Raw genomic sequence first — 19,951 nt, 5'->3', positions numbered from 1 at the left:
ATCTGCTGCGGCAATTCAGCGGGAGGTCCTTCGCTCCTAGGCGGAGTGAGGTACCTTCCGCCAAATCCCTCATAGGTGCTGGAGCTGTGGGTGCAGCAGCTTGAAGTGGTTTATATTATATCCAGGGTTTATAGTTTGGTTCAATGGCTTTCAGCACCCCCACTATACAAATTGTTCCAGCACCCCCAAAATCCCACCCAGTAACAACAACAAGTATTTGCACGATCCAACTCTTTATTCAGAATATGTGTCGTTTCTTTGGGGGAACCTTAATGAATTCAGTGTGTTTTCAGCGGCTCTCTCTCTCTTTTTTTTTTTAGAGTAAATTAGCCTATGAGAAAAGCTCACTTGAAATGAATCCTATTTTTATTCATGTTGATATTCACAATGTGGCAAGTGTGTCACATTTTATTTGACCTGTTTTCAAAGAGGGCAATCAAAACCTCTGCTTCCTTTCGGGTTATCAACCCAACGCTATTGCTATCAGACGATTGCCCCCATTGTCATGGCCAGAGCGGGCTGGAGCCTTAGTTTAATTTAGCGATACATGATCATAAATACATCAGCAGACTCCATTAGAAAGAGACATGCCGAAAACAGCCTTTTTCTCCTTTATGTTTTGCATTTATGCATCTGACTCAATGGCAGCTGTCTAATTGAAAAGCCGGGACAGGGGATTAAGATCATATAAGTTGTTCCGAAGGACATTCCGTGCATGTCGATGAATAACGGAGTGCCTGGAGGGGCCCGACTAGCTCTGAACAGGGACAGTGTTCTCCCACATCACACACAGGCTAATGCATGTCAACATTCACAGCTTCCTCGCCGCACAAGGTCATGTCTGCAGCATGCAGTGGCATTGTGAAGAGGGCCGTGTGAGCAATGTGAGTGCACAGGACTGCAGTGGATGGTTGATTCTGGTATTTCAGTGGGCAAGGATGGTGTAGGGCAGGGGTCGACCGCAGACCCTGGGCCAAATCTGGACCGCCCCAGACATTTTTGAATGGACCATGACATCTTTTTATTTATTTCTTATTATCATTATTGTGGTTGCTCTATTGTTATGTTCTCTGGAGCCTATCCTTGATTATACCTTGACCAAGAAATTTGGACCTTGACAAAAAATAATTGACTAGGGGCGGCACTGGTGTGGGGGAGAAGGGTGCGGGGGGGGGGGGGGGAATGGGAGAGAAGACGTATGTGTCTCGTTTGTTCCCTTGCTGCATTCAAAGAGCCAAATACTTCAGCCACCTAATACCTAGTGCAAACCCTGGGGAAGTCAATGGGATGGCAACAGGGGAGCAAATCTGTGCAAAATATGGCCCTATAGTCTAATATTTTTCAGATGTTCTGTTTTAGGGGCCTGATCCACAACCCATTGCAGTCAGTGGACAGACTCTCAAGGAGTCAATCCTTAGGGACTTTCCTGACCTGGTAGGGAGATGGACCCAGCTGAGCTAACGGATCCCTTTGCGCCCCGTCTTTAAAATGATCTGCTCATTTATCCAGGAGGAAAAGAGAAAGATAGACGCCAAGTGACTGGCTGAAGGCTATTAAGCTGTGACAGATGCCATGGTGATGAATTGGGCTGGGGGGGGGGGGTGTATGTGTGTGAAAGAAGGATCTCCTGGAAACAGACACAGCATCATGAAGAAGAGAGGGGGAATCTAGTAACAAGCCTCCCTTTAGATCCCTGCACAACTGAGCGACCCACCGGACTTGGGCTGGAGATGCAAAGACCAGAGGTCGCTGCTCCCTCTGTATCAGCAGGGTGAGTTTTGCCTAGTGACCCAGAGGGCTGGGGAGAGCAGGGCTTGGAGGAGGGAGGAGAAATTCCCCTGGGGAGGGCTCGGAGAGAGGGGGGATTTACTCTGAACAGCCCGCAAGCCCCAGAAGGCAACCAGAGACAGGGAGGCATTTCTGAAGCAGCAGGCGGAGGACACCCACCCGCCGTAGGGATCCCAGAAGCAGCCGCCAGACCAGCCAACCCCTCTCCCCCACCCCCAGATCTTTAAAAGCGGGGTGCGGGGAGGGGTTAAAGACAAGGCAGCAAAGGGATCCCGAGCAAAGGGAGCGCAGGTAAGCGCCTCTCCTTCACCCATTCCTCTACACCCCCCCCCATGCCTGCCACTAAAGGGCCTGGAGCGAGCCCCCCCTTACTAGGGAAGGAGCCGGGCTTTTCAGATCCCAGCCCGGGGGGAGGTTTTCTCTCTGCTCCTCGGATAACTTTGCAGCCAGCTGCGGCCGCGCAAGGCGGCACCTGTAACTTCCTCCCCTTCGCACGAAGCACCCGGAGCCTGGGAAAACCCAGCTGCTCGCTGGGGGGAAGTGGGCATTGGGATTTCAGCCCCCGCCCCCCTTTGGCTGACTCTTCCTCCCCCTGGGGTGTCCCAGCCCCCAAGCCCCTGTGAGGGACCCAGGCGACGAGCGCTTTGCAGCGACCTCCCGTTCACACGGGACTTTTCCCAAGCGGATCCTGGCACAGCTCAGGGTCTTGGTCTTGTTTTTTTGTTTTGCAGCGTGTTGTCCGCCTCCATCCCCGCCGCTCCAGCAGGTAGGTAGCTGCTCCCCCTGGCCTGCCCCCTAGCTGCATGGATTGCCGTAGGGCTGGAGGGGGCTGGGCTACCAGCTGCTGCCCTTTCACACCCGCTTTAAAGCCCGTCAAAAGAGGTGGGGGGGAGAGAGGCGAAGATCTGATCCCCGTTTAGCTGGCTTCGGAGGGAGAAGAGTCGGCTCGGAGCTGTAGCCCGGGGATGTGTGGCATCCGCTTGGGCTCCTTTGAGCTGGAGAATCAGCTGGGAAGCGGGGGCAGTTTATTTCATACCTTGATCTTACAAAGAAGAACCCACGGACATGCAGGTAACCCTGCCCCCTTTGTTTTCCCATTTGCCAAAGGAAGAGAGGCATGTAGAGATATGTGTAGGGCTGGGGTTTGTGGCATCGGCTAGCGCCTATTGCCAGGTCAGTCCTGGGGCACAAGGAGTGGGCATTGGAATGATCTTCCTTCTTTTGCTGTCCCTTTTCATCTCCAGTTTGTCATAAGGGATCCTGCCTTTGGCTCCTAAAAGAGTTAGGCACCTAGTCCATCTGAGCTGGGCATCTAACTCCCTTAGGCTCCTTTGAAATCCTAGCAGATTAATGGCCAAATTTGCATCGACTTTCCCTCTGCTTCTTGCAACCTATTAGTAAGAGAAAAGACTTTAATAACTGATCAGGGAGGGGGTGGCAAAGTGCATCTGAACGGATTTTGCCTGAGGGGTAAAGTAAATAGGAGGCTGAGATCAGAGTGGTGTCAAGTTTGTATTAATAATGCAGATATTTGAACCAAACATAGTCCGGAGTTCCCATTTCCTTAAAACTTTCCTTCTTAGGGAAGATTTGAAATAACGGAGGAATTGTTTGCAAAGCCAGGTGAAAAGGGCCTTCTTGGTGAAGGACATATACAATGTTGCTTCTCTTTTTTTTTCCAAGGGGGATTTATGCATCTGTCTCTTTGTGGGGTCCTTGACCAGGGCTGTGTTGGTCGTTTTTATGGGACGTTTATATTAAAGGCATGGAAGTTCAAGCGGACAATGTAACTAGAGTTCTCGAGTCCCCACTAGAGCTACTGATCAAACCTACTGAGAATGTACGTGCTTAAAATAGTTAGAAAGTTTATCTTTCCTAAAGGACAATTTGTGGTGTGTGTGTTCATGTGTGATCAACAGCTATGAATGGCTAAAAGTTGCTCTCAAATACAACAGTGACTGCAGGGGAGTTACGTCAAGAATCTGAGCCTACCTGGACATGCACATTGCATATGTGTTCATGCTCATGTACATATAAATGCATACATGCATATATAATACAATGACAAGTGACCCATGCAGTCCTAAGCAATCACCTTGCATACAGCAAAAAATGGAGTGTTTGCCTAATAGAGGTTAGTTTTTAAAGGCAGCACAGAGTTGTTTAGGGATGCTTTAAAGTGATCACTTAGAGGTAGGGAGAGTTGCCTGTAGAAGTGGTTGTTGAAGATGTGTATGTAGATCTTGTCATAGTAGACAAGCTCCACGTTGTTTGATCTTTGTAATGAGCAATGACCTGGAAAGGTTATAGCAACAGGAGCTGTACAAATGGAGCATAATGCTAGAGTCACCAGTAGATAGGCAGGGATTGCATGAAGTGCATTTGTTTAGTGGGAAACAAATGCATAGAATTTTGTTTCGTTAGGGTTACAATCCAGCCTGAAAATATTTACTCTTTGTATGTGAGATCTAGTCAAATATTATTCATACAGTGTCCACAAGTATATGTGTGAATGCCAAACCATCACTGCTCATTCTAATGAGATTGTACCATTTAACACCTTTTCATGGAGATTTGCATGAAAGCACTTTCATTTGCATGAATTAGACAATCACTGAATCATAGAAATGTAGGGCTGCTGGAATGACTCTCACATGAACAAGTGTATTTGTGTACAAAGAAAAGGATTCACTGTTCATTAATCACTATTCACTATTCTCCTGTTTAAAACATTTTAGACAACTAGTCAGGGAGCAGAAATAATGCCACGTGACTTACGTGGCCACTCACACACCATGAACCATTAGTCAAAAGGAATAATTTATGAACATACCAAAGTCTGAAAAATTTTGTATGAATTATTCCGCAAAGACTTGCAAATTGCAAATATACATTTATGAACATTTTATCAATGGAAAAGGGCACAGTTCATGGGATCACTTATCACCATGAATTATTTGTCCTGCTTTAATATGTATATAAAATAAATAATGGCTGGGCATGAGGGTAACAACAGTAAAATTATCAGCAGAAAAATATAATTCCTAAAAATTTGATACATTACCCAAAGCCAAAATGGTAACATATTCTATATTTGCCCTCAGAGTCAGTCAGTATTTGTGTTATCAACAGATCAGGTGAAAAAAGCTCTATTTTTTTTTAAGAAGAAGCAGCAGAAGAAAAGACTTTATTTTGTGAAAAATGTAGAATGGAACAATTTTTTAAAAAAATTTGTGGACAGGTTTTGCAAATGTGGTTTCATTTCTGCTGAGGAAAAAAATATTTCTCTTGTTTTTTAAAATGTATTTTTCCAATGGGAAAAAAGGGACGTTTTAAAAAGTGAGAAAAAATTACTCTCATTTTTTCCCAACTTTTCCATCCCTTTTTCCATGGGGGAGAGGGGGAAGAAGCAAAAACTGTGAAAGTTAAATTTTAAAAAATTAAAATTTGCTAAAAATAATTTCGATTGAAAATTGAAAAATTTCCACAAAAATGGAAATTTCCATTTAGGTAAAAAAAAAAAAAAAAAAAAGAAGGTTTTATTGCAAAACCTTTGACCAGCTCCGTTTATTAAGAGAGAGACAAGGTAGGGGTGGTATCGTCTTTTATTGGACCGACTCTGGCAGAATGTGCAAACTTTCGAGCTCCTCAGGTCCGGGAAGGAAGCAGAGTGTCTGAGTTAAATACAAGGTGGGACAGATTGTTTAGCAGAAGGGGTAACATGTGGGAGGTCACTGTGGGAGACTGGGGGTTAGATTGTTATGCATAAAGAGTTTGAAGGTTGCTGGCGGTGCTAAGGGCTTGTCTACACTTAAAATGCTACAGTGTAGACTCTACCTACGCCAACAGAAGGGTTCACCCATTGCCCTCAGTAATCCACCTCCCAGGAGGCAGTAGCTAATTCTGCTGGCTATTCTGGGACTTAGATCAGTGTAGCTATGTCTCTCAGGGGTTTTTCACATTCCTGAGAGACATAGTTATACAGATGTAAAATCAGCCAGCTAAAAACAAGCAACCTTGGGCTTGAAATGTTAAAAGCTCGGTGATTTTTTTGGGCAGGTCGTGGCCCTCAGGTTTTTTCCTCTTAATTAACGGGCCACTTTGGGGGAGGGTGGGGGGCTTTTTTTTCTTTGGGGATGCGGGCAGCATGGCTTACCCCCTCATTCAGCGTGATGTTGTTTACTAAGCCCTCTCCCTGAATGAATCAGTATCCCTGTTAAGTCCCTGGCTTTTGGTGTCTAGTAGAGTTACACATTCATTATATTGTTTTACCTCCCTGCCTACCTCAACACACACTCCTCCTAAGGCCAGATCCTCGGTACTCTGTATTGACACAGTTCCTTTGACTTCAAGGGAGCCGGCTGAGGGTCCGCTCCTCCATTTCAAGCCCCGCCTCTTGCTTCACCTGTTAAATGAAGAGCTGGGTTTCCCTCTCTGCAGTCTTTGGTGGAGATGTAGTGTCCTCACCTGCCTCCCCATTCTCTAGTATTTGAGGAAGGGGGCAGTATCCTTGCTTCACAAAAGAAGCAGTCTTAGGAGGTAGTAGTGTAGCCATTTTTCTCCTGCTCAAAACCTGTAGCTCCACTGGCACATTGTAGGAAACTTTGAGAAACAATCAAAATCGAGGTACAATTCTACTGATGTGTCCTGGCTATTTGCCCACGTGGTTTTTCTATTACTACTACCATCATTTGCTTTAAAACAGGATCTATCTGGCAGGTTCGTATTTCATCTGCTCCTGCTGCTTATTCTTCACTGCAAAGCCATAATCTAACTTTGTTATCTTAATACTCTTCACACCAAGTAAATTTCATGCTGTACAGAGAAGATTATGCTTCCAGTTGGCAAATAAGCCGTAAGAGTCAATGAAATCCTCACCCACAAAGATTCTGGTTTTTATGCGACTTCTTCCTGATCTCTGTTGGTGACAAGTTTATGTCCTGAAGTATTAGGCTCGTTAAGCCTTAACTTTGTTATTGTAACTATGGTCCTGTATATAGCACAATTTGGAGCAAGTACACCAAATTGCAAGCCTCATTTATGAATGAAGTTACCAACACTGCAAATTCAAACCGCGCCATTGAATTTGCAAATGCCAATTATGTGTCTGAATGACCATGTGCATGCACAAATATCGGATTTCATGCATTCAATTAAGGTAATTACACGTCCAGATTATGCACACAATTGGACATGTAAAGTTTGGAGAATCGAGCCCTAGCTTATTAAAATTGATAGAATTTTTAAAATCCTATTTACTGCTCTTCTCTTTAAGCTGTTTATTTACCTTCTACATTTCTCTCAGCTTGGAGTATGAAAAGCAATAAAACCAGTTTTGCCTTGCTTATACAGGTCTGTCGCATCTTACGCGCATTTAACATGCACGAATTCAGCTTTACGCGGTCGGCAAAAACAAAACAAAACAAAAGAGAAAAACAACAATTTAAATACTGTTCCTGTAGTGCAAGCGATTCTGCCCATTACACTCAATGTAATTTTGACTATACACGGTTTTCGCTTTACGTGCTGACCACAGAACGTAACCCCAGCGTAAGATGAGACAGACCTGTAGTCATTTTCATCCTCAGGTCCTCAGGGAAGCAATGGTTGGGTTTCAAATATATATAACAACCCCACATATATCATCTCAGAGGTTGAAACCGAGATCTTCAGCACTGAAACTATAGGAGTATAATGGTGCAGCTCCAGGTGTAACTCCATTAGCTGGCAGCAGTAGTAGGTTCTTAGTTATGGAAACATGTCTCTAAATCTGAAATGGGGGTTGTACCCGCCTATGATCTGAGAGAAACCCTTGGAGGCAGCTTTCTTGAATCCTTCAAAAACATAGCCTGAAGATGGGTGGTGAAATGGAAATGACAGTACAGCAGAGAAGTAGTTGCTGCTGGTGAGGGTGAGGTGTTTGTCTCACATGAGAGGAAGACCCAGGAGCCGGAGGAAGAGAAGAACCTATCTATGCAGGAGAGGAGGTGGGAGAGAAGGTCCATCCATTCTGGAGTGCAGAGATGAGGGAAGAAACATCTGTTAAGCTTTAACGTTTACGCAAAATGTCAGAGTAAATATTGGGCCACATTCATCCTTGGTGTAACTCCACTGAAGTAAATCCTCATGCTTTTATGTCTGTGCATTTTAAGCACTGGACACATTTAGGTGAAATATCCCAGTATGATGTCAGAAATAGAGAAAGGCCAAGAAACTAAAGCAAAAAACAAAATAATCTGAAAGATAAACACTCCCCGGGAGCTGTGCATAATTTCCAGTGAACATGTTCCATTAATTTTAAAAAAACAACAACCAAAAAACCCAAGTAAAAAACAAATCAGTCAGAATCCCTTAATTACCTATCGCCAGCCCATGCTGAAGCTTGATCAGTAATTAATTACTGCAGCAACAATATAAGTGATAGAATATACAATTCTATTAGCTAGATGTAGCGCAAAATGATCTATGCTTGCAATACATCACTAGCTGTCCTATCCAAAGCTGCCCAGTTTTTTTGTCATGCTGTTTGAAGCCCAAATTGTCAGTCGTTACACGGTGAGAGCAAAGTGATTCTTTATTTGGCTCAGTGGAGAGGGTATTAGCGTGGGGCACAGGAGACTTGAGTGTAATTCCTGCCTCTGCCATTGGCCTGCTGAGTTACCTTGGGCAAATCACTTCCCCATCCTGTGCCTCAGTTTTCCCATCTGTAAAATGGGGATAATGATACTCTTCTCCAGTCTAAGGTGCTTTGAGATCTATGAGGGACAAGTGCTATATAAGAGCTAAGTATTATTATTGTTGACTCATTAATGATGGTGAAATAGCAGATGGAAAGAGTGGAGCTACTGGAGTCTACAACAGCAAAACTCTTCTTTCTGTATAAAGGTATGCACTCAAGATCCATGCTTCCCTCCATGCTCCTGCTTTCTCCCCTAAAGAAAAAAACATCCTTCCCCGGTTCTTTACCCCATGCCCCACTGGGATATGCCTGTCCCATAACAAACGGATAACCTCATGTTCCCTGCCCATTTCCTCTTGTCGGCCAACCCAGCACGTCTCTGTGTGGTGCCATTCTGGACTGCATGTCTATATTCCCCATCCCCAACTTGCATTCCTGATGCGTCCGATATCAAGTAGAGTGCCCCAAGGGTCGGTTCTGGGGCCGGTTTTGTTCAATAGTTTCATTAATGATCTGGAGGATGGCGTGGACTGCACTCTCAGCAAGTTTGCAGATGACACTAAACTGGGAGGTATGGTAGATATGCTGGAAGGTAGCGATAGGATACAGAGGGACCTAGACAAATTAGAGGATTGGGCCAAAAGAAATCTGATGAGGTTCAACAAGTCCTGCACTTAGGACAGAAGAATCCCATGCACTACTACAGACTAGGGACTGGCTTTGAGAACCACAGGACTAGATGACCTCCTGAGGTCCTTTCCAACCCTGATATTCTATGATTCTATGTGGCCTGCTTCTTCCTCCCCCAGAAAGTTCTCGGACAGAGTGAGCAATTTGGATCCAATAAGGAAGGGAGACTGGTCACATCAGAACAAGCCAGGGGCGGAGAACTGTTCCTGGCAAAGTGCAGACGTATCGACTCAAGCCTTTCTCCATCCTCGTCTCTTGCCTCGTCCTTGATATCAGAAAGCAGAGAGGACCTCAGAACTTGTGCTGAGCCCCAAGATAGCTGTCTTTTTACTTCTCCCCCAGTAAGGCATCCAGATGTGAAATGTAGGGATGACGGTAGTTCCTTGTGAATTTAGCCAGCACTCAGGGTATCATGGATTGATGGAAACCGGTGAAAGATTTTGTGATAAAAATTTCAACATGATGAGTTTAGCAGTAGCATTTTATCATGTAAGCAACAGCTACGTGGTTTCCATGGAACCGAATATACAAAATGCACTAGATAGAATTTAATAAGAGTACCAGGGCTAAAACTCCTGCTTTTGCAAAATAAAATAAAATACAAATCTGTTGAGGAATCTCTAAAGAAAAAAGGCATTAGGGCCTTGTCTTTGCATCTCCACTGAGAGACGTTCCTTCCAGCAGCACAAGTTCCTTTCCCAACCATGCTGGGACACAGTCAGAACTGGCATTCTGCAGGGAAGAGTACCATTCACAGAAGCACCACCCCCACTGTCTGCAGAACATGGGTGGTAATGTATTTTGAGGTTCCTCAGCTAAATATTAACTTAGCCCACTCCTCTTTAGCTTGTGAGCTATACAATCTCAGGAGCTACTTACCTACTGTCTCTATCAAGGCTCTTTTATCAGGCCCATCACTACACTGTCAAAAACATAAGGTAGAAGGGGAGTTCATCAGGTACAGAACCTGCAAATTCCCCTCCAATTTCTTTTCTCCCATATTTGCTATCGTTTCATAGAGTTTAATGGCAGACGGGACCATTAGATCAGGAAGTCTGACCTTCTGTAAATCACAGGTCCTTAAACATAGGCGTGCACAGCCCATTTCATTAGGGTGTGCACGCAGGGAGCTCCGCCCTAGCCCCGCCCCCACCCTGCCCCCATCCACTCCCTCCTACTTCCCGCCCCCTGACTTCCCCCCTCAGAACCTCCAAACCCCCCTGCTCCTTGTCCCCTGACTACCCCCTCCTGGGACACCTGCCCCAACTGCCCCCAGGACCCCACTCCCTATCTAAGCCTTCCTGCTCCTTGTCCCCTCACTGCCCCCCTAGGACCTTACCCCCTACCTGTCCCCTGACTGCCCTGACCCTTATCCACACCCCTGCCCCCAGACAGACCCCTGGGACTCCCACGCCTATCCAACCGCTCCCCACCCCCTGACAGGACCCCCAGAACTCCCGACCCATACAACCCCCCCTGCTCCCTGCCTCCTCCTACCCCTCTCCACACCCCTGCTTCCTGACAGCCCCCCCCAGAACTCCTGACTCATCCACCCCCCCAGCTCTTTGTCCCCTGACCAACCTTGTCCAGAGGACCCCCCCCCCCCAACTGGCCTCCCAGGACCCTCCTTGCTTCCCGGGACTCCCATGCAAAACCCAACCCCCCCGCTCCCTGACTGCCCCCTCCAGAGACCCCCCATCCCTAACCACACCCCCCAGGATCCCACCCCCTATCCAACCCACCCCCTATCCAACCCACCCTGCTCCCTGTCTGCCTCCACCCCTTTTCCAACCCCCCTGGCCCCGGACCCCTTACCATGAGATGAGGCTCCTAGCCTCCCCATGGAGCCAAACCCTGACCCGCGGGAGCGCACAGCCCCAGCCCCCAGAGCGCTGCGCGCGCAGCAGCATGGCTCCAGGGGAGGGGGGAGCGTGTCTGCCTCCCCATGGAGCCAAACACTGCCCCGTGGGAGCGCGCAGCCCTGGTCCCCGAAGCGCTGCGTGTGTGGCGGCATGGCTCCAGGGAAGGGGGAAAGGCAGGGGACGGGCCAGTGGCTTGCTGCGTTTGCTCCGGCCCGGGAGCCCAGACCCCGCGGCTTGCCGCGCCGGGAGACGGGGGCCATTTGCCCACCGCTGCATTAGGGCGTGCCTGGGCACACCCGGCACACCCTGTGCGCACACCTATGTCCTTAAATGTCACCCTTTTAACCCTGTATGGAGCCCAGTAACTTGTATTTGGCTAAAGCATATCTTCCAGAAAGAGCATCCAGTCTTGACTGGAAGACATCAAAGGATGAAGACTAACTACAGCGTGTACCACATTCTCCTTAGGTTTTCTGTCCTAATCTTCGTGCATTTATTGTCTTCACTGGCACATCTTCCCCAGTTGCAAATTATAAAGCAGACTGTTTTCTTCAGACAGTGACTTCCCACCTGCGAATTTCAAAATCAGAACAAACTATTTCTTACTATTACTGAGAGCGGGAGGAACTTACGCTATGGCCCACTGTGAATGTAGGGGATGAAAGAGAGAGAAGTAACCTGCTGAGTTGACCGCAAGGTTCTTAATGTAAATTCTTCTGCAGTTCTACACTGTCTGCTTTGCACCTCATTACCCTTGTAGTGGCAGCTTCATAAACTAGCAAGAGATAAAGTAATAAATAACATCAGTATGAGTCAGGCACAGTGGAGGCAGAAGCTTGGAAAAGTTCCCCCTACTCACAGGGCCGGCTCCAGGCACCAGCCGACCAAGCACGTGCTTGGGGCGGCACCTTGGAAGGGGCGGCCAATCTTCGGGTGGCGGGGGGGCGCTTGGAGTTTTTTTTTTGTTTTGTTTTGTTTCAGCAGCGCGGCCCTCGGGGTTTGGGCGGTGCGGCGTGGCGCAGTGCTGGGGGGGGCAGGGGTTTGGGCAGCGCGGCGCTCGAGGGGGTTGGGTGGCCCGGACCGGCCCTGCTCTGCGCTCGGGGTTTGGGCGGCGCGGCGTGGTGCTCAAGGGGGTGGGGGTTTGGGTGGCGCGGCGCTCGGGGGGGTTGTGCGGCCCGGTGTGGCGCTCAGGGAGGCCGGGGATTTGGGCGGCCTGGCGCAGCGCGACGCTGCGGGGTGGGGCAGGGGTTTTGGCGGTGCAGCGCTGCGGGGGGGGGTGGCGCTCTTTTTTTTTTTGCCTGGGGCGGCAAAAAAGTTAGAGCCGGCTCTGCCTACTCAGCTTGACTAATAAACCGTAACTCCTACTCAAATGTGTGTGGCCTAGTAGATAGTGCACTGGGTTGAGACACAGGAGACCTGGGTTTTGCTCCTAGCTCAACTGCTGGGTGACCTTGGGCAAGTGGTTTCACCTCTGGGCTGTGCTTTCCCCACCTGCAAAAGGTTTGATAATGATGCTGGATGGGTGGCGGGGGGCAGTCAGGGCAAGGGTTCCAGGGGCGGTCAGGGGACAGGGAGCAGTGGGGGGTGGATGGGACAGGAGTCCCAGGGGGGCCGTCAGGGAACGGGGGTAGGGGGAGGTTGTATGGGGCAGGAGTCCTGAGGGGGAGCTGTCAGGGGGTGAGAAGGAGGGGCAGATGGGGGGGGCGGATAGGGGATGGGCCATGCCTAGCTGTTTGAGGAGGCACAGCCTCCCCTAACCGGCCCGCCATACAATTTCTGAAACACAATGCGGCCCTCAGACCAAAAAGTTTGCCCGCCCCTGCTATAAGAGCCGGGAATTATTACTACTGACTGTCAGGACACCCATTGAAGTCAAGGCTCACGAAAGGCATTTCCTTGACACAAAGCTCAAATCATAATTTGGGGTCATGCAGAAAGGGCATACGGGAAAAGTTAATGGACTTAGAATTTACAGCTGGTAATGAGCTGATCTGTTCCTTTCTAATGCAGTTTTCTTTGCATTCGTGAGTGCTATATCTAGTGCTTTGTCTATTCTTAAATGTTCCAAAATGTAGGACTTCCCGTCATAGATATCAGTGAATTTATACTCGGGCTTTGTTTGCTGTAATGGATGGTTTTATTTTTCCACACCTACACAGATGTTGATGTTTCCCGTGGGTTTTCAATTGGTTTAGCCAGACTGTAAGTGGCATCTGAATCTATCAGCTCAGATTGCTTCTATGTGAGCAGGCAGATCTGGGAAATATTTCAATGGAACGAGCCTCAGCTGCAAATATGAGACCCAGATTTTGGTCTGGATTTTAAAAACACCCTTCTCCCCTCAGGCATTTAGATTTGGAATTTCAGGTCACGCCTGTTGCTACTCACAATGGATTAATGAATAGCCATTATGGACCAGATTATAGCAAAAGATGGGTAGATTTTAAACCAAGTCAGCAGCTATAACTGAGTCGAGATTTTCAAAAGGCCTCAGCCCAGCAGGTTCTATTGTGACACTTTGGTTGCAAAAAACCCTTTGAAAATCTGGCCCTAAATTAATGGCTAATCTCTTTCCATAGGAGCTCAGGTGGTTTTTCCACACTCGAAAGCAGAAAATTTCACCTTTTTGGGGGGCCCTGGAAAGAGGTGAGCCATAAGGCAGATGGGTTATAGAATCATTCAAATAACACATTGTCTTCGAGGTGGCATGAGATGATGAACAGAAATTAACAATCGTGATCGGCAGTGCTTTCTTGGGAAAAGGTTGCTCATGCTACCCACCTGCCAGCACAATGTTATAAACAATGATGGGCAAAAAAACAATATATAAAACTCACTTTTTGGTTTCAAAGTCATGATGGGCTTGACCTAGAACTCTGGATCTAAATGCCCCTGAACTTTGGAGCGTTCAAAATCTGCATCTGTATTTGAATGTTCTATCTCTGCTTTTCAGACGTATTCCTTTCCAAACAGCTTCTGAGAATGAAACCTAGACTTATGTGCCCCTATTGTGATGCGCTATTGGTCTGTTCCAGGTTGGTGATTAATCATAGAATAGAATCATAGATTCTTATATTATTATTTATTGGGGATGCTGTATAGCAGTGCAACACCTGCTTGATACAAAAACGATTGTTGATTACACTTGTAATTACATTTATGGTACACTGAGCAATGCCTACAACAGATGCTTAATGTAAAATCCAGTTCTGGATGTTGCCCATCAAATGCATGGCTTTTAAAAATTCTTTTTTCTTCTCTTTCTTCTTTCCTTTTCTTATTTCAGGAACAAGATGTTTGTGAATGTTAATCTATCTCAGCCTTAAAAAAATTGGGAAAGGAAAAATGGATCCTTTATATTTTTCCAATGCTTTTGGCATGGAGGTCAGTGCCCAAGATGTAAATTCTTCCTCACTGACGAACATGACGGACAATAGGACTATAGCAGGACTTCCTGTATCCAAAGATGTTCACACAGTTCTTATCTCTATCATATACTTCCTTGTATGTGCAATCGGACTCAGTGGGAACACCTTGGTCATTTATGTGGTTTTGCGTTATGCCAAGATGAAAACAGTCACCAACATTTACATCTTGAATTTAGCCGTAGCCGATGTACTCTTCATGCTTGGCTTGCCATTCCTGGCTACTCAGAACGCCATCTCTTACTGGCCCTTCGGCTCCTTTTGGTGTCGGCTTGTTATGACCGTAGATGGCATTAATCAATTCACCAGTATCTTTTGCTTGACTGTCATGAGTATGGATCGCTACCTTGCAGTAGTTCATCCCATCAAGTCCACCAAATGGCGGCGTCCAAGGGTGGCCAAACTGATCAGTATAACAGTCTGGACTTTCTCATTTTTGGTGGTTCTTCCAGTCATTATATTTTCAGATGTTCAGGAACACCTTCACACCTGCAACATGAACTGGCCAGAGCCAGTAAACATATGGTCAGCAGTCTTCATCATTTACACATCGGTTTTAGGATTTTTTGGACCGCTGCTGGTGATCTGCCTCTGCTACCTGCTGATTGTGATTAAGGTCAAGTCTTCTGGGGTCCGAGTTGGGTCCACAAGGCGCAGGCGGTCAGAGAGGAAAGTGACCAGGATGGTGGTCATCATTGTGGTCGTCTTTGTGTTTTGCTGGCTCCCGTTTTATATACTGAACATTGTCAATTTGATATCCACCTTGCCAGAAGAGCCTGGGTTACTTGGTGTTTACTTCTTTGTGGTGGTTCTGTCCTATGCAAACAGCTGTGCCAACCCCATACTTTATGGATTTCTCTCTGACAACTTCAAGCAGAGTTTTCAGAAAGTTTTATGTCTCCGGAAGGGGAATGGCGTTGAAGACGGCGATCCAACCAAGAACAGGCAGGAAAACAGCAGCCGCTTGCAAGAAGCAATGCTAACCCAGAGAAACATGGAATTCAATGGACATATGCAAACAAGTAAGGTGTGAGGTCCTGGCTTGAAAAACTGTAAATAAACTGCAGAGCTGAAAAACTGGGGGGGGGGATGAAAATCAGAGATGAAACTGAAATCCTGAGACCCACAAGCTCCAACAAATGTACATAGATTCCCCCTCCCCATGAAAGAATTATGGAATATATTGGATTCTGTGGAATGCCTAAGGCATGTAGCTAAAGCAATCTGACGTATTATCACTTTCTCTTTCTATATGCAGGGGACAGATTTAGTGGTACGTTCTGGCTGCTGTGTGCCGTTCTGGTGATGCAAAGCAGCTGTGAGCCTGTTTTAACCATCCTATTTGCTTTGCATTGCTGGATCAGCAAAAAGCAGAGAGTGTATTGGTTCATTTGCCCCAAAGTATTCTCAATAGTTGGGTAAGTGAATGTTTTATATTAAAAAAGGAAAAAGCACTATTTCTTAAGGGGCAGTTTTCAAAGTAACATAGCTCACAGCACTAATTTACTGATCTTGGAAGTATGCATATGCCATAGTTTGGAAGTGCTGCTTAACCATTTGCATTGTTTTACTGTAATTATCCCACATAAGAGACTCCAAATGCCCAGAAGCGTTTCAAGTCAATTGAAAGAAAACCCAGCCCAGAAATAAAAATACCTTGAAAAAGAATTATTAAATGAATGTGAAATGGAAAATTCATCCATAGTGCGTATAACAGTCTAATCCAAGCTGCTTATGAATTGTAACGTCGTCACTTTATTACTATGTAAATGACAGTGATTGTGAAGTCCTGAAAAGCTGTTTTGTGTCTATTTATTGGTTCTGAATGTAAGTATGGATCTGAATTTAAATTGTATTTTCAGAAATTAAAACAAGTTGAATTCCCTCTTGGCTAGCAGGCGCGTCTCTTTTCCTACCATTGTAAGTCACCACATGCTGAAACTGATACAGCTTTGTCCTTGATGCTTAACTTATCATAGATCCAACTATTGTTATTATTTATTATTTGTATGACAGTAGGGCCTACGTGCTACAGTCCAAATCAGGGGCCCATTGTGCTAGGCACTGTACTAAGACCTAATGAGAGACCTTATGCCTTGACGAGCTTACAGTTGAAGTAGACAAGACAGACAGGAAAAGAGAGGTCAGTGACAGATCCAGGAAGGGCACCTCAATCTCCTGAGTCCCAGCCCAGTGCCCCATCCAATGGACCAATCTGCTTCTCAGCCGAAAACGAGAAAGGAATACTGCTATGCTGTTTTCCTCTTTCCAAACTAGCGCCTTGGTTTTCTAATCCTGAAACAAGCTATTTATTTTGCCTAGAGATTGCTTCTTGTCACTACTGCTGTTCAAATAACTGTAGCCCTCCTATCAGTATGTTTATTTGTATGAAAGAAAGGACATGGAAGCATGGAAGTAAGAGATAGAAAAGACCTATTCCAACAGGCCTTCTAAGCCAGCCCTTCAACCTTTACTGGATTGCTCCCTGCAGTACATGGGCCTTTTACAGCTTATCTTGGGAAGCTTTGCTGAGCCCTAATATACCAAATAAATGTCAGCGTGCTATTTGTACAAGCAACGAGACAGTCTATTCAAATAGCTGTAAACAGAACATGACGATAACTTGGTCCTATTCATATTGCAAGGAACAATATTAGAAGAGTTATTGTCGAGTAGGAGGGCTTATTCGGAGGTTCTTGTTAAGTTTTACACATATGCGTATGATTTTGAAAAATTACGTTGGCAGCTTGAGATGCACACGTTTTTCCTTACTAAAATGTAAACACCAGGTTGTTATTGTAGGGTTTTCCAGGGTTTTAAACCATTGGGAGAAAAAGTAAGTCCATACGTAAAACTATGAATTTTTGTACCAAGCTAAGAGAGCTCTTGAGAAAAATGGAGCCAATGGACCAGATTCCCTGCTGGCATAAAGAGGCATCGCTCCATGGACATGAAATGAGCAATCTTGAGTTATGTCAGCTGAACATGCATCCCGAGATTATTTTCACAGTCTTTTACTTTGGGATCCTTAATGGGGCGAAGATGATGCCACTTCTATGTGGAATGAATCGGTAGGTATCAGTCCAGTTCCAAGCGGACCCGTGTCACTCGATGATTGCCTGTTCTGTTAATTCCTTCTGGAGCATCTGGCATTGGCCGCTGTCGGAAGACAGGACATTGGGCTAGCTGGAGCATTGGTTTGATCCAGTGTGGCCGTTCTTATGTTCTTATATATTTAGGGTACATATAAGACCATCACCACATTTAGCATTAAAGATCTGATCCAAAGCTATTGAAGTTAATTGATTTTAGGAGACTTTGGGTCAGGCCCTTATTGAAAAGCTTCTTATTTCAGCAGAGAGAAGCCAAGATTGAATGGGCTCGGAGCAGCATTATCCACTGATCCCTGGATGTACTGGGTGAAATCCAGGCTGCAGTGAAGTCAATGGGAGTTTTGCCATTGATTTCAATGGGGCCAGAATTTCGTCTATCTACACTTTGTTATCTGAACCCTGCTGCTTATCCAAATTCATCTCACATGCTGTGTTCCGTTCAGATATCCGTATGCTGTATTATTGGTATGGGATATAAAGCATACAGTGCTTTTTATTGTAGATCTCAAAGCACTTTACAAAGCAGGTCAGTATCATTATCCACATTTTACAGATGGGGAAACTGAGGCACAGAGCGGCAGCGTGACTTGCCCAAAATCACCCAGGTGGCCATTGGCAGAGCTGGAAATGGAACCGTGGCCTCCTACAGCCCAGTCCTCTAACCAGTGGGCCACTCTGCAGGTTGGATGAGATCAGCCCCTGTAATTTGACAATGGAACTATACCAGCTTAAGCGCTGGCCCACAAAAAATTAATAATAAGCAAGTTTGGTTTCCATCCGACATTATGTCCAAGACACAGAGTGGATTTTGGGTCAAGCTGTGAGGAGCTCACCTTGATGTGTTTCATATCAATCAGAGTAATGCATATACTAGGCTTCCAGTGTAAATAAAACCCAAATATTAATTGTTAACTAAGCTCAGAAAATGCTGGGTGAACAAAGCGCTTACCCTGGGCATGCAGATGGCAGCTGGCCTGCCCCTGCAGTCCTGTGGCGTGTATCATATACCAACCCAGCGCACACTTGGCTTTCTTCACAAAAAAGCAAATATTGTCAGTATATGACGGAGAGGTCTTCCAGAAATGCTTTTGCAGCAATATACCAGGTCACTAAATCACACCAGAGTTCCACCACCACTTCAACAAAGACAGAGATACTAGGGGAAGGGACTACCTGTGAGGTCAAAATTGAGAATAAAGGTGCTCCCCCCCCGCTTCAGTATTCCATGACAATATCATGGCTCTACAAATACGGGGCAAAAATCTGCCATGTAATATAAGTCTAACCCACCGAGATGGGTAGGTAAATGCACTGCAGATGCAGAATTAGGTACGAACGTTTCCTTTATGTTAATGACTGAAAGGCCACCTTCCCGGGGCACGACTTTTCCCTTTTAGGAGGCCCTGTAAAAACAGGTGCATACACATATGTGCGTAAGCGGGGCTTGTTCCTACTGACTCTTTGGCTGCATCCCGTCAGCCATGGGTCCTCCAGGAGTTGCTACCATTGTGTAAACCTCCCTCGCGCCTCTCTTAGGCAGTAGCTTGAAACCACAATGCAGCCCTCTGTCAACTGGTTGATTTATTCATGCAATGCATATCTATTTCCTGAGTTATCGGCACATTGCAGGCACCTGGCAACCCTCCCTTAGCTACATGGACCAATGAGCGCACACATTTTGTTCCCATTCCACCATTTCCATCTGCTGCCACCAGTTGATTAGCTGTTGTACTGAGAAAACCCCTTTAAGTCTACAAATATGTTTATAAGTGGCAGTAATAATGAATTACCCCACACAGGGATGGTGTGGGGCTTAGTGTCTGTCAAATGCTCTGCAAACATGCAAAGCTATGCAGTGCTATTCAATGTGCACTACTAAGTGGTCTGGAACATCAGCATCTACCGGGTAACAGCTGGGGCCACCATGACATGCAGGAAAGAAACAGAGTTGGGTCCACAAGACTGGTAAAACTGGCTGGCTCTAGTGATCAGTGACTTGTCTCTGTGAAGCCAAATATGAAAATGGTCACAATAACTGGGCAGGGAGTTGGTGGGTGCTATTCCCAGCTCTGCCATGGTCTGCTGAGTGACCTTGGAAAAATCACTTTGCCTCAGTTTCCCCATTTTATAAATGACACTCGTCTCCTTGGTAAAGTGCTTTGAGATCTATGGATGAAAAGTGCTAAACAAGTGGTAGGTATAATTTATTGAGTGCCACCAATATGCATGGTGCTGTACAGAACACAGAGAAGCCAAAATCCCTGCCTTTGGGACCTTACAGTTTAGGAGGCCAAGACAACATCCAGTATCCCAGGTAACCAGGGAATGAAAGGTGTTGCCAATACAGTGTTGCCAACCTTGTGATTTTCTCATGAGTCTTGCAAAGTTTTTCTT

General features: G+C 46.0%; 1 protein-coding gene across 6 annotated transcripts; it reads left to right on the top strand.

Moving 5' to 3' along the window:
* Positions 1–1,678: 1,678 nt before the first annotated feature.
* On the top strand, positions 1,679–16,331 carry SSTR5 (somatostatin receptor 5). Of its 6 annotated transcripts, none has more exons than XM_054042162.1 (4): positions 1,679–1,771; positions 2,520–2,554; positions 13,973–14,054; positions 14,306–16,331. In XM_054042162.1, exon 4 carries the CDS (start codon positions 14,323–14,325, stop codon positions 15,475–15,477), a length of 1,155 nt encoding a protein of 384 aa, XP_053898137.1. In that variant the 5' UTR covers positions 1,679–1,771; positions 2,520–2,554; positions 13,973–14,054; positions 14,306–14,322; the 3' UTR covers positions 15,478–16,331. The 6 variants fall into 6 exon arrangements, with proteins under 6 accessions (XP_053898137.1, XP_053898132.1, XP_053898136.1 ...); XM_054042159.1 differs by lacking the exons at positions 1,679–1,771; positions 13,973–14,054 and adding exons at positions 1,966–2,079; positions 3,472–3,628; XM_054042157.1 differs by lacking the exon at positions 13,973–14,054.
* The last annotated feature ends 3,620 nt before the right edge of the window (positions 16,332–19,951 follow it).

This window comes from Malaclemys terrapin, chromosome 10 (assembly GCF_027887155.1).
Source record: "Malaclemys terrapin pileata isolate rMalTer1 chromosome 10, rMalTer1.hap1, whole genome shotgun sequence".
Taxonomy (NCBI): domain Eukaryota; kingdom Metazoa; phylum Chordata; order Testudines; family Emydidae; genus Malaclemys; species Malaclemys terrapin.
The sequence above is the reverse complement of the archived record's forward strand: the minus strand, read 5'-3'. Positions and strand labels throughout refer to the sequence as shown.